At 35.5% G+C, this 12,747-nt stretch overlaps 1 protein-coding gene across 3 annotated transcripts in view; it reads right to left on the minus strand.

The window, feature by feature from the left end:
* Window positions 1-297: 297 nt before the first annotated feature.
* Window positions 298-12,747, minus strand: part of LOC131855550 (amyloid-beta-like protein) — a 136,406-nt gene continuing 123,956 nt past the window's right edge. The window contains exons 2-17 of one of the 3 annotated variants that reach the window (XM_059206826.1): window positions 11,156-11,317; window positions 10,108-10,243; window positions 8,404-8,622; window positions 7,822-8,016; window positions 7,293-7,462; window positions 6,872-6,979; window positions 6,623-6,748; window positions 5,953-6,090; window positions 5,130-5,276; window positions 4,616-4,711; window positions 4,117-4,299; window positions 3,597-3,800; window positions 3,023-3,118; window positions 2,334-2,435; window positions 1,507-1,680; window positions 298-667 (exon numbers count right to left, since the gene is read on the minus strand). In XM_059206826.1, coding sequence (XP_059062809.1) covers window positions 557-667; window positions 1,507-1,680; window positions 2,334-2,435; window positions 3,023-3,118; window positions 3,597-3,800; window positions 4,117-4,299; window positions 4,616-4,711; window positions 5,130-5,276; window positions 5,953-6,090; window positions 6,623-6,748; window positions 6,872-6,979; window positions 7,293-7,462; window positions 7,822-8,016; window positions 8,404-8,622; window positions 10,108-10,243; window positions 11,156-11,317 — 2,367 coding nt within the window. In that variant the 3' untranslated portion in view covers window positions 298-556. Of the gene's footprint in view, window positions 668-1,506; window positions 1,681-2,333; window positions 2,436-3,022; window positions 3,119-3,596; window positions 3,801-4,116; window positions 4,300-4,615; window positions 4,712-5,129; window positions 5,277-5,952; window positions 6,091-6,622; window positions 6,749-6,871; window positions 6,980-7,292; window positions 7,463-7,821; window positions 8,017-8,403; window positions 8,626-10,107; window positions 10,244-11,155; window positions 11,318-12,747 lie in introns of all 3 variants that reach the window. The other 2 variants (XM_059206827.1, XM_059206824.1) reach the window with 2 other exon arrangements.

The raw sequence follows: 12,747 nt of genomic DNA on the forward strand, positions 1-12,747 counted from the left end.
AAGATATATCTAATACACAACAATGAGGAAAAACTAATCAGTATTGGACTTAGACGAGCGGTCAATAAATATGTTTCCTCAATAGTTTTGCAAATAAAAATTGAAGGATAAAATACTAATTATAGAGAATCGCACAGAAAACGCATAATATTTGCGATGTATGGTTTGATATACAAAATATTACATACCTCCATGGACAATGAAGCAAGTATTATTAAGCTTTACGAGCAGTTTTAAACTCTTCAATTCATGTGCTTGAAGTAAACTTAGCAACAATTTCATTAAGAAATTATTATTAGACTGTTTGATATGATCTTATTCAAACATGTTTTAGTATAATAGCTTCATGGCTCCTAGGTGGGGGTAGATTTAGATACTATAGAGGAAACATACGCTGAGAAAACATCTTTACCAATGAACCTGCTCATAGTACTTCTAGAAGGATTACATACAGCATGACATCAATATAATTGTTCTGTTTATATGTCTAAGGTTCTTATTTTAGTAGACACAGCAGCGACGTCAGGTGGGAAGGCAGTGGCGATGGACAGTAAATTTACTCCTTGACTTCAAAATACTTGTAGGTGGGGTTCTCGTACCCATTGATCTGCATGTTGGCTACATGTCGCTCCTCAGGTGTTGGCGCCACTGCGCCTGTTTGCTCCACCTGTAATAGATTTGCGATTTAAGAGAATGTTCCTAATGTAACCGCATATTTTAATCTACTAAACATTGAAGCGTTAAAATTTATATGTATTGTCAAAGCTTAAACATTAGGGTGTTTTCTCGTTTTTTCTTATTTTTTCTGTAGTGTTCGACAATGATATTGGTTTAGTTACTAGTTAACAAAATTTTGCGAGAATCTGTTTCTGATTTATTCTGTCCTTTTATTTCATACTTGATGCCTTCATATATATAAAAATCTATGTTAGTTAACGTGTTTCGGAAGTAGTCTGATTTTATATGTCGTCATTACCTCATAGACATCAAATGTTAGTCCATGTTTTTTCTCTTATTTATTCACATTTTGACAAGATGCATACTATGCCATACAGCGACGAGTACATATATGTACATACCTTTTTTTACTTGTGGAAAATCTAAAAGTAATAACCACAAGATGTACTCTGCAGCTCCGGGGTCGGTACCCTATGGCGCTGCCCATCCTATACGTGTACTTAAGTATCTACCTCTTTCATCGCTGCTTTAAGCAGACGGGATCTTTTGATGCTGCCAATGCTATACGGGACATTTAACATCCATCTCGTTCATCGCCACCATAGGCGGGCCCTTTGCCTTTCCTGTACGTGTACAGACCTGCACAAATCTCTACGTTTCGGGTACATTCAGCATCTATCTCTTTCATCGTCGCCTTAGGCGGACGACTTTGCTTCTTGGTCGCAGGTCCTTGCGGACCGCAGAGTTCGGGCCTCGAGTTGAGCTCTTTGCCCGAACAGTTAGGCGGACGGCAGCCTTTGGTGCTACCATCACCATGTATGTACATACCTGCACAAAGCCCTGCGCTTGCGGCGCCCGGTCGCGACGGCGCGCGACTGCGAGCGCCACGCAGGCGGCTGCTGCCAGCCCTGCGCCGCCCACGCACAGCGCCGGGTACAGAGCACCAGCGCCGCCTGCACCGCCAGCGACACCGCCAGCACCCGCTCCACGCACCGTGTATCCCTACCGCAAACACATACATTACGTAATATCTAATATATAAAATTCTCGTGTCACAGATTCCTTCGAAACGGCTTGATCGATTTTGATAAAATTTTGTATATTCATTAGTACAACATAATTTGAAAAGAATACGACCTGAATTTCTCGTCAGTTCATCTCATTTTGAAATTATTCCAAACTGACGCTAGATTTGACATATCATAAGAGTCTGTAATAGACCTACATGAATAAAGATATTTTGAATTTGAATTTGAAATAGATAAATAAAGTTTATAGTTACATTAAAGGCACACATACACACAAGGCACAGTAATAATAACAACAAAAATAAAAAAGTACATACAGAATTACATTGGTCAACAACATACAATACAATCTGCAGATTTTGCCAAATTGAAGAGAAAACGCCACAACACAACCTATGTGGTTGTAGCCCACTCATACATAAACGTAATATCTTCTTTGGAAAGTTTACACTTTATCCTGAGCTGATAAAAACCATCGCTCCTAAAATATCCTTCAATTCTTGTCCCTGACGGGCGAGAACTCTGAAAAAGGGCGTGCACAATAGATCCATGTAGATCGCAGTGCTACAGGTCCAAGCACCTGACAATAGCCCATAAAACCGAATAAAAAAAATAACGAATACTTACAGGCTGAGAATGCTGCAGTTCATGTTTCAGTGCATGTGCCGGTGGAGGCGGTGCGCGCTCTTCAGCATGCTCCAATGCAGCTCGCAGTCCTTCACCTTCCGTCTGTAAATTATGATTTAAAAATATATGATAAATATATAGAAGAAAAAATATGATGATTAAAAAAATATTTATCTTAAGATTGTGCGTTTCGTTGAAGTAAAAATAACTAATTTTAAAACAGGAGGAAGCACATTTCATTGTCTTCATAAAAAAAACTATAACAACTAATCTACTATCACCATTATAAATATTGTTTTGATATGTTAGAAGTTAATTTTGTTGTAAATACGTATCACCCATTTTAAAATTCTTATTTTAATTCAAGTATCAGAAATATTCTAATAGGTTATAGGCCCAGTTTTAAATTGAATAAACACATGGCAAACTTACGCCTGAGCTTAACAACAATCTGCAGATTTTACACATCCTATGTGATTGTAGCCATGCTTACGCAAAATATCTCCTTATAGTGTTATATCTCTTACTTTTTGAAATATTGTCACTCTATACTGGAGATAAAAACTATCGCTTCTAAGAATATCAAAGAATGGCAAGAACAATAGATCAATGCAGGTCACGGTGCTACAGGTTAGCACCTGACAATAGCCCAAAACCCTCAATAAAAAAATAAGATTCAAAATATATACCTCGCTAGTGGACCGCCGGCTGGAAGTTTCGCCAATATCTCCGATGTCTGCCGTCTCGCTCTCGGGCACATCCGTGACCGTACTCGTGATTACTTCCTATACGTACAATAACAACAATTAAATATAACTGTATAGTGTCTGACTATAGATGCTAGACACATAGGCACGTAAAGTCACCACGGTTTGGCCATATTTTACAGTAATAATTATACGCTACATAGTTTGTGTATTAAGTAATTGATAGAAATATTCAAATAAATTATTTTTTAACTAACTGTATTAATTATTTTGTAACTACATCTAATATACAATGAAAACATAAAACATACCGAATCTAACACACATATATCATTACCATTATTAAGACTTCGTGCAGTTGTCAGTTTCGTGAAGTTGCATACGTTGTTAAATTTTACACGTGTGTCGTATTATCATCCTCAAGAATTATTGCTTTACATACAAAAATAAGTTATCAAATCTCACTTCTTGCAGAGATTATCAATCAAATAAATACTTCGACTTTAAATATTCCTGTAACAATATCAGCAATGGGAAGCTTTGAATAAAGACTTACAGTGGTTGTAGTATCCTGTGTGTATGCTGCCCTGGTGGTAGCATCATGTACGGAGACAGAGGCAGCGGTGAGATGCGGCGATGGAGAAGCAGCGGCTGAAGGAGGAACGCTATGGGTAGTAGATGCAGGCGTAGTTTCTTCACCATCATTTATTTCACTGGCTTCGTCATCAGTTTCTTCGCTTTCCTTCACGCCATTTGATGTCTGCACACATGCATTATTTATAAAGCAAGAGAATCTTTTAATCTAGAAATTATAATGCCAATTTAAAGGTAATGAACTTGAAAGTGTATCTAATATATGAAGGACCCATTACTGTCACTTAAAGTGTATAAAGAATTATAAAATATATAAAGTTAAGATTTCATAGCCTGCTTATTCATGTCCCTTCACGATACGTGATCAATTGAGTGACAAAAATTTCCAAATTAATTAATTTAAAATTAGTTTATTAAATAGAAGACATTTTGGATTGATATAGCCTCCATCAATTTTGAATCCAAGAACCCTGCACTGTTACCTTAGCTCTCTCGTTTTGTATATCCTGCCGTTGCCTGGTGCGTTGATCACGTTTAGCGCTAAGTTGTTCCCTCGCTGCCTGTTCACGTTGTACTTCTGCTTCGATGCGGTCCAATAACAGTTCTTCAGCTTCAGGAGTCATAGACATGAGAGATACAGCCATGTCGTCTTTAGATTGCATTGACTGGAAGAGAAATAGAGGTTCAGAAATCACTTACTTCATATTTGTTTATTGTACGTGTGCGAGGTAATAATTAAATGAGAATAGAGTCCTAATAATAGTAGTAGCGAAAGCTTGTGAGAATAAATGATTTTTTTTATATTTGTTCTGACGAAAAAAGTACTGAATAAATTAGTATACAATTTGCTATACAGATAGATCACAATTTATATATGCATACAACACATATTACAGTACATTTTACATCATGCGGTCAGCTCTAATAATATTTGTATTTTATTAAACTTTATTTTATATACACTGTTAGATATTGAAGTACCTGAACATAGTCCTCAATAGCAGTTCCAATATTGGCATACAGGTGTGGGCGGCGACGTAGAGCAGTCAAGGCGCGTTGTAGAGCACGGTCAGCATCCTGGAAATTATATCACTTTAAGCCCAATCGTCTCTCGGATTGATTTTGATTTTTAGTTTGATATCGGTGTTTCCTTCACTGGATAGTAAGCTAGTAATATATATTGCTAAACAAAGTATTTTTTAGGGTTGGTTTTAAACTTGAAATTTTAAATCACGACCTCTTAGGTGTAGAATTTTGTAAAGGTAGATTATAAAAGTATGTGATGACTCATACATACTTTTATAATCTACCGGTTATTCAAAAACCTATTTCATCCCAAGAAGAACGAGCAAGAAACTTGTGTGTTGATCTTTTAAACAATTTAGTTAATTGTAATTCAGAGTTACAAGTAGATCACGACGCTAAAGAAGGATCACCATACCTTATGATTTCCTTCTTCGTAAGGTATATTAATACTAGGTATTGAAGTTCATACCTGCAGCCTGTCAGCGGCGCTGGCCCGTTCGGCAGCGGCTGCCTCGCGGCCCGCAGCTGCGGCGCGGCGCCAGGCCGCCAGAGCGCCCCCACGCTCAGCCGCCAGCGCGCGCACCAGTCGCTGCAGGCACTTCTGCACGCGGTGTGCCTGCACGTACACGATACCATCGTAACTCGCTCACATATCATTACATAGTATAAAACAAAGTTGCTGTCGCTGTCTGTCCGTCCCTATGTATACTTAAATATTTAAATCTACGCGACGGATTTTGAAGTAGTTTTTTGTAATAGATAGTGTGATTCAAGAGAAAGGTTTATACGTATAATACAAGTACCGGGGCGAAGCCGGGGCTAGTAGCTAGTAATATATACTAGCTGTTACGTCCAAATGTCGCCTTTGCTCTAACATTTTCCCCATCAAAAAAGTAATAATGTTGCATTTTTACTTTTCCAATGCTACATAAAACTTATCAAATACACAATGAATGATTTCTCATTTTGTTCTAAAAATATTTATAATATTTCGATTGTTAATATAAGAAAAATAGTTTTTCCTTCGTACTTTTATTCCGTTAATTTTTCCGATGTTTTAATAGCTATTCTAATAACAGCAATAACATACCCAATAAATCAAAGATCATGAAAACCAGTTCAGTTGTTCTTGTGTCACGAATAGTGCAACTAATCTGTTTTATACAAATAAATTTCCTGAATACTTTTCGGTAAGTGTACCGAAAAGAAATTCTATGATGGTATTCATTAGTCCTAAACAGTGGTTTAAAACCAATGCTGCATAGATTAGTAAATGCAGGTGTGGTACTGACGTTGGGCGGAGCATCACGCAGTGCTCGCGAGTAGCAGGCGAGCGCGGCGCGGCGACGCTGCGCAAGGTGTGCCAACACGCGCTGCTGGTGCAGAGCAGCCAACCGCCTTCGCTCAGCCACGCCTTCCTCCTCCAACGACTGTGGGTAAAGCACCAGCGACACCGATTACATTAGCACCGAGTGTTATACACTCAAGATGAGAAATACCGTATAGAAATAGAAATAATCTTTATTCAAATAAACTTTTGAATAGTTATATTTTTTTAAACTACTACTCTTTCGGAATGCTGACTCATTACAAGAAGTGCGAGCAAGAAAGTTACGTGTTGCTCTTTTAAATAAACGATGTTCAGAATTTCATTTTTATGAATTTTGTGTGAATACTAAACATGTGCACATAGCAAAGTTGATATAATACAACTCCTTTGTATACTCAGAATATCGTAAGATAGGATTAAATTAGGTATTCTATTACTAAATTAAGGTTCACCTGCACTAATGATATACGCGGGCGAGGCACCACTGAAGAATAATAAGACGAGGATCTAGTCAGTCAGTTAGTCCAACTATCGACATGAATTAACAACGGTTTAGAGACCTGATGTATTGCCAGTAATGGGGAAACTGTTAAAAAAGTCTGGTCAAATTTTTTGTCGCAAAGAATAGTTACCTGTACGTTAGCTTGGAATTTAGCAGTCATACGTTGTCGGAAAGTCTGGGCGGCAGTAGGATCTGTTGACATCATCTGTTGATACCTGTCTTCAAGTTCAGACCATTCCTTCATCACCTTCGTTATCTGAAAATTTTATGTCACTTATAAATTAGATATTAAAGATAAATACGACTTGAAACTAATGTTGTAAAAAGTTTTGAACATTTTTAATAGAAGAAGCCGGTGGCTGATTTAGTACTAATGTACCTTTTCGCGATGTGTCTCTTCTAGGCGTTGCTGGGCATCTTTGTAACTCTGATGCTCTGTACGAGGATCGAAGTGAGAGAAGTAAGGATCAGATGTCGCTGTAGAAGCCTGTAAATTATTAGATATTGTTTATTATAATTTATTTCACAAACATGGTAATGAAAGGAAATTTAAGGAACAGTGACTAGTGTTTTAGCGAAACATGTTGAAGGACATCTTAAGTCCTTGAAAAATTTCTTCATTGTAATTATAAGCATTCTCGATGACTAATTTGTAAATAAAGGATGAGAATTAATAATTATGAGGATAAATGACTAAAAGAGTAATAGTATTTTGAGCATGATAATTTAGAATTTCACAATGATAGGCTTAAATTGTACAATGGAAAAGAGGGCGAATGAACCTTAATTTGGCTTCTTACCGTGGTGGTGGTTGTAGTGGTAGTAGTTGTGGTGGTGGAAGGTGCTGATGACGATTCAGGTCGAGGCCAGGCACTATCATCACCGTCGGTATAGTCATCATCTTCCGCATCATCATCTCTTGATAAATCCGCATCCTCATCCTCATCCATGTCTGAAGGAAGAACGGCATCTGATTATAGATAAATATAATTGCACTATAACACACATATTTTAATTATAAACGCTTTGTACAGATGTTTAAAAATTATATTAAAAACAGAATTCATTTAGCCAAGGACATGTTGTAACAAGAGCCTGACTTTTATTAGCAGATCAACAGGTTTCAGCAAGTCCCTATATAAATTACGAGTATAAATTAATAGTAGTGCACCAAATTGTACATACATATTTTATTTCTTAATATCCATTTTTATTGAAAACCCCATCCTGTCCTTCAAAATTCTTAACTTATTACGAAGATAATAAGATAAGATATCATAAATATCCTGTTTCCTGCATTCAACATTTACTAATCAAACTCCGACTTACCATCATCAGTGTCATCATCATCGTCATCGTCGCTAAGGTTAAGAGTGTCGTCGTCATCATCATCGTCCAATGCATCATCATCATCAAGAAGATCATCATCACGCTCATCCATAGCCGCAGAGGCAGCGAGCATCTCTTCACCACCGGGACTGACAGGAACACCGACATCCATTGGCTTGTGCATTTTTACGTTTTCTGTAATAAAATAAAATTTAAGTAAAATTTATCTACTCAGCACGAGTAGATAATACTTTAACACCTCGCCCTGGATCTGGATCGTACTCATACAAATCCAGGACATTGTTAAAGTATCTTATACTATATCTAAGCTATTCACAATCATTAAAAGACTTTTTTTAAATAAAGCTATCTAGCTTATTTTATTCGCTAATAATGTATAGTTATTTATAGACGTAAATATATTTTAAAATCGATGAAGTATTTTTAGGATTATCCCGTTATAATAATAATCATTTGTCTTAAAACACTATATGGATGGCTTTAAGATTTTTATAAAAGACATTTCTTAAAACAGATTTACTCCTTTCTGAATATTCCTGATAAATGTTTTAAAACGCTTACCTTTAAAATGCTTTGGACAGCACACGAATTCTACTCCCGAGAACAGGCTGATCCCACAAGGCAACAGCATAGCGAAAGTCCGAAGCCGGAGACCACGCTGGGCACACGCACGGCCAGCTGTAGCGTTCCACCTTGCGAACTGCCAGCACCGACTTTGGTTGTGGATGTGGTCGAACAAGCAACTCTCAGGCACCAGCAACGCGTCCGATTGGAATGGACCTTCTGCCACCAAATAATCTTTGTAGCTAATGATGTCGCAACGTATAAAAACAAACTATATTAATGTGGACAGAATTTTTCATCTATCAAATTGTTAAGATGGAGTGCTACCTTGATATAGACCCTGGAGCTTCGAGGTACAGACCTCGGTCTAGACGTGGTCTTTAAAAGATTGTATCACACACCCGTCAGAATAAAGTCTTTTAAGTTTTAAGAACAAGCACCACTCACTGCTGGTGTATGACACAACTTTCTATATAATGTGGTTTGTAATTACAATTTATGGCAAAAGAAGTATACCATATCTATCATATACCCTATTATCTAAATATATAAAAAACTACTAAAGCGGTTTGAATGGGAATACTCCCTATGAATTCCCACTACCACCCGTTAAGATTACGTTGTATCAAAAAGTATGGGGAATTAAAGTATAGTATGGAATGGTATTATTACATTTTATCGACTGAAATATAAATTTACAAGTAATAAAATTAAAACACTTGTTTCCAAACAGGCTGTTCCAACACTGGGATAAGTATCAAGACTATCAACACAGTGAAAGGCACAGAATTTGTAAAGCGTTTATTAAAATACTCATTGCGCACAGGAAAAATGAGCAGTCATTAATCAGGGAGAAGGCTATATTTTGAAATATTGATGTCAAGTGTTCATTAGTATTATTGGACCAACGAAGTAGGTATTATTGATGAGCAGGTCGTTAAATGGGCTGTGCGATCTTGTTCGGGTTATTCCACGCTTTTCAATCTTTTGTTTCACTTATTTTTTACACTTAAAGATAAATTAAGCAATAACAATAATCTGTTTTAACATAAACTAGTTTACTAATATAGGTAAGTGAAATTTCACAAATGGGGGTATATTTGGACTCATTGAAATAAGAGAATTTTGGTTACACTTCCAAATGGCTAGGAAAATTCCACAGATAATTATTTTAGATGTCGCAAATTCAGGCCTTTATTTTTATTTTGTTTTGCTCGTTGTATTGTACGTCTCTTGTTTATTTAAGGCGTATGTTTCTCTTTATCTAAGTCTAGTCATTATTATTCCTAATTTCCTGTACTATTCCTAATCTATACAGGATAAAACAGGATAGAATTATACAGTACTATCACATGTACAATCTTATGAGGTGTGGTTTTGATTTCTTTTTCAAAGTTTTCTAATGCTATTTTCTAAGTGGACCTTTACAACTTTATTAGACGAAAATAGAAATAAGAGCAGAAGGCACTTCAAACCGCACGGTTAAAGACCTAAACTCTTGACTGACTTAGTCTGAGGGCACTGCTAAATTGTGTTGGCTTAATTTCGGCCGTCAACATTAAGATTACCATTGGAATATGACTCTCTGTCATATTCCAATGGCAACGGCATCGGAAGAGCCACCGGGGTTGTCAAAAAATTCTTAGTCCAAGGTTATGCATTTAAGAAAGATTTTCAAGCGCTTATTAGAAGTTTACATACCAAGACAACGGAATGGCTTGACCCATCTGGTGACCTTGCACTTAGCCGCATTGCCCGTTCCCAGCTTGCACCAATTGGCGACCTTCACGTAATGCGACGCCTCCACGATGTTAGTGATATCATGACTCGGGTAGACCTAGACAATAACAACAGTAACGCTATAAAAGGTAACAAATTTACTTTGTACTCAAATAAGCAAAATTAAAGTGCGTTAATAAAAAAAAACTATATTTTTGTTCTTGATAATCTCTTAAAAAGTTAGATCAATTTTGACGGGACTTTCACTCGCAGATAGCTAATATTACAATGTACTTATTATAATCCTAGCTATCTGCGAGTATAAACTACTGCTTAAGCATTTTAGATCTCCTGTGAATAGATACTTTAATCATTTTATATTCGACTAGTTATCAGTATTATAAGTAAATACAAATTGAACATATTTACCTTACATTTATTAACATTGAAAACGTCTAACCTTAGCTAAGTTAATCGCATTACTTTAAACGATACAAGGTAACCAGATTATGTACTTATTTTGTCTGATAATCTTAGCCCTTGAAGAGAAATATAAGCTATAATTCGAGGTGAATATTTGTAAAATCTAATGATGGTCGGCCATGCCATCACAGTCGTTCAGGCAACAAAATTGTGAATTATATTAGTATAAGTATTTCGTACATTTTCATACAAAACTAAACTTCATTTATTTAATGTCATGTACAATAAATTAGAATACTAATAAACTATAGAAACAGTAATAGAGGCTTTTTCAATTTTTCAATTTTACTTAATAAATTTTACTATACTGCTTAAGAAAAAAAAAAAATAAAATTTTATGAAGTCGACGAAGACGAAGTTTTGTTTTCATTTTATATTCGGATATTTTTTTTTAAATGTACCATGCTACAGCATATCTGCTAGTTTTTATTTTTTAACTATTGGCCTGCACCGACCACAAACAATAGACGAAGCCATAACTTTCGACAATATCTATGGAATTTCTCTTTTACACAGTTTCGATTTATATTTAGGGTCTACGCCTTACCTTCTTGCAGTAGTCGAGGATTTCCATTTTGTCCTTCAGACAGTTATGAGGTTTGGTGGTGAGATCGGGTGTCCATCTGCCCGCCGCTGACATGTACTGCGGATGGTAGGTGGCACCCGCTTCGCACAGCACAGCCACTTGAGGCTCCGCGCCCGTACTGGCCTGAAAAAAAAATATTATAAGTAAATATTGTTTTTTTAATATTTTATTGTCCGTAGGCTATTTCTTTTTATTAAAATAAAAAAAAAACATATTTCTAAAACATTGTATATTCTATAAATATTAATAATGCTAATAAACTTTCTACACAATGTAATGTTGCAATTTACAAATATATATTTTTATATTCATGAATAAAACGTTCATTGATGAGTTGCATTGGAGTTTAATCAATTTTGAGCTTTCGCGGCAATTTTAAATAAAGAATTATAATTTTCACCATTACTTTTTTTTATAATGCCAGCAACAAAAGGACTTACATACAATTATTCTGATACAAATAAACATATTTCTTATATATGTTATGTGAGTAAGAAATCGAAAATGAATGATCGAATTGCGATGAAATTGTAATTACATAAAAGAGAATTTGAGTACAGAACTCTTAAGAATAAAGAGATTCATTATAAGCTAATAACTTCTAAACGCCGACATAAAATTTGCCAAACACATTGCGCCGGCGAAAATTGAGATCATAAATCATAAGCATTTGGTCTTGAAAAAAATGAGACTCATTTCACTGAAAGTGGCAGTGAAACAGAGTATTTGATTATACATGTACAAATGTACAATACACATATATTTAATATACGATATAGTCTACGTTTAGAATGCAAACATCGTCTACATGCAAGGAAAACAAACTTATAGGACAATAACCTTTGCCAACCCTTTTATGAGAGTGCAATGGTAGACATTGATTTTATTAATGTTTGCTAACAAAGAAACTACGAATCTCTGCCTAAAGTTTGAAATGTAGATGTTTCTAAAACAAATGCTGTTAGATAGACCTTTATATAATTATTTTATATTTATGACGTAACATGTAACTATTATATTTTTATGAGACGTTTTATTTTTATAAAAAAGTTTATTTAGTATAAATGTACAAACTAATGAAACAACGACCGATAACAAATCTTAAGTATTATAATAAAGTTGGATTCGTTGTTGGATGACTATAAGTAGGACCCTAGAAACCGTTGTAAACTCCATTTTCTTCCTTTTTTTCTGACTGGCAATGATAGTAAATAATATAGCTTAGTAAGTTAAACAAAAACCAAATTGTTAATAAAAAATATTCCTCATTAAGACGTAACTTTATTTCAAAAAGAGTAGTCATTTACTCTTCTGTGTCTAAGTTAAATTCGCTTTCATTTATTTCATGTCAGTCTTCAAAGAAACAAGTAACTTCATTTCTTCATAAAGTATTTAATAAACTACTATACCCACATGCTCGGCTGTATGCACACTTAGTCCTTATTTAGAGTTTTATTACCTATTAAGTTCGCTGCTATCCGCATTATAGTAACAAGTTTATAGTGTAACAAAACTCCCTTAATAAATTATCGTTGGTTTCCAACTGAATATAC

This window comes from Achroia grisella, unplaced genomic scaffold, assembly GCF_030625045.1.
Source record: "Achroia grisella isolate CSIRO2021 unplaced genomic scaffold, CSIRO_AGI_Agris_v1 utg146, whole genome shotgun sequence".
Classification (NCBI taxonomy): Eukaryota; Metazoa; Arthropoda; class Insecta; order Lepidoptera; family Pyralidae; genus Achroia; species Achroia grisella.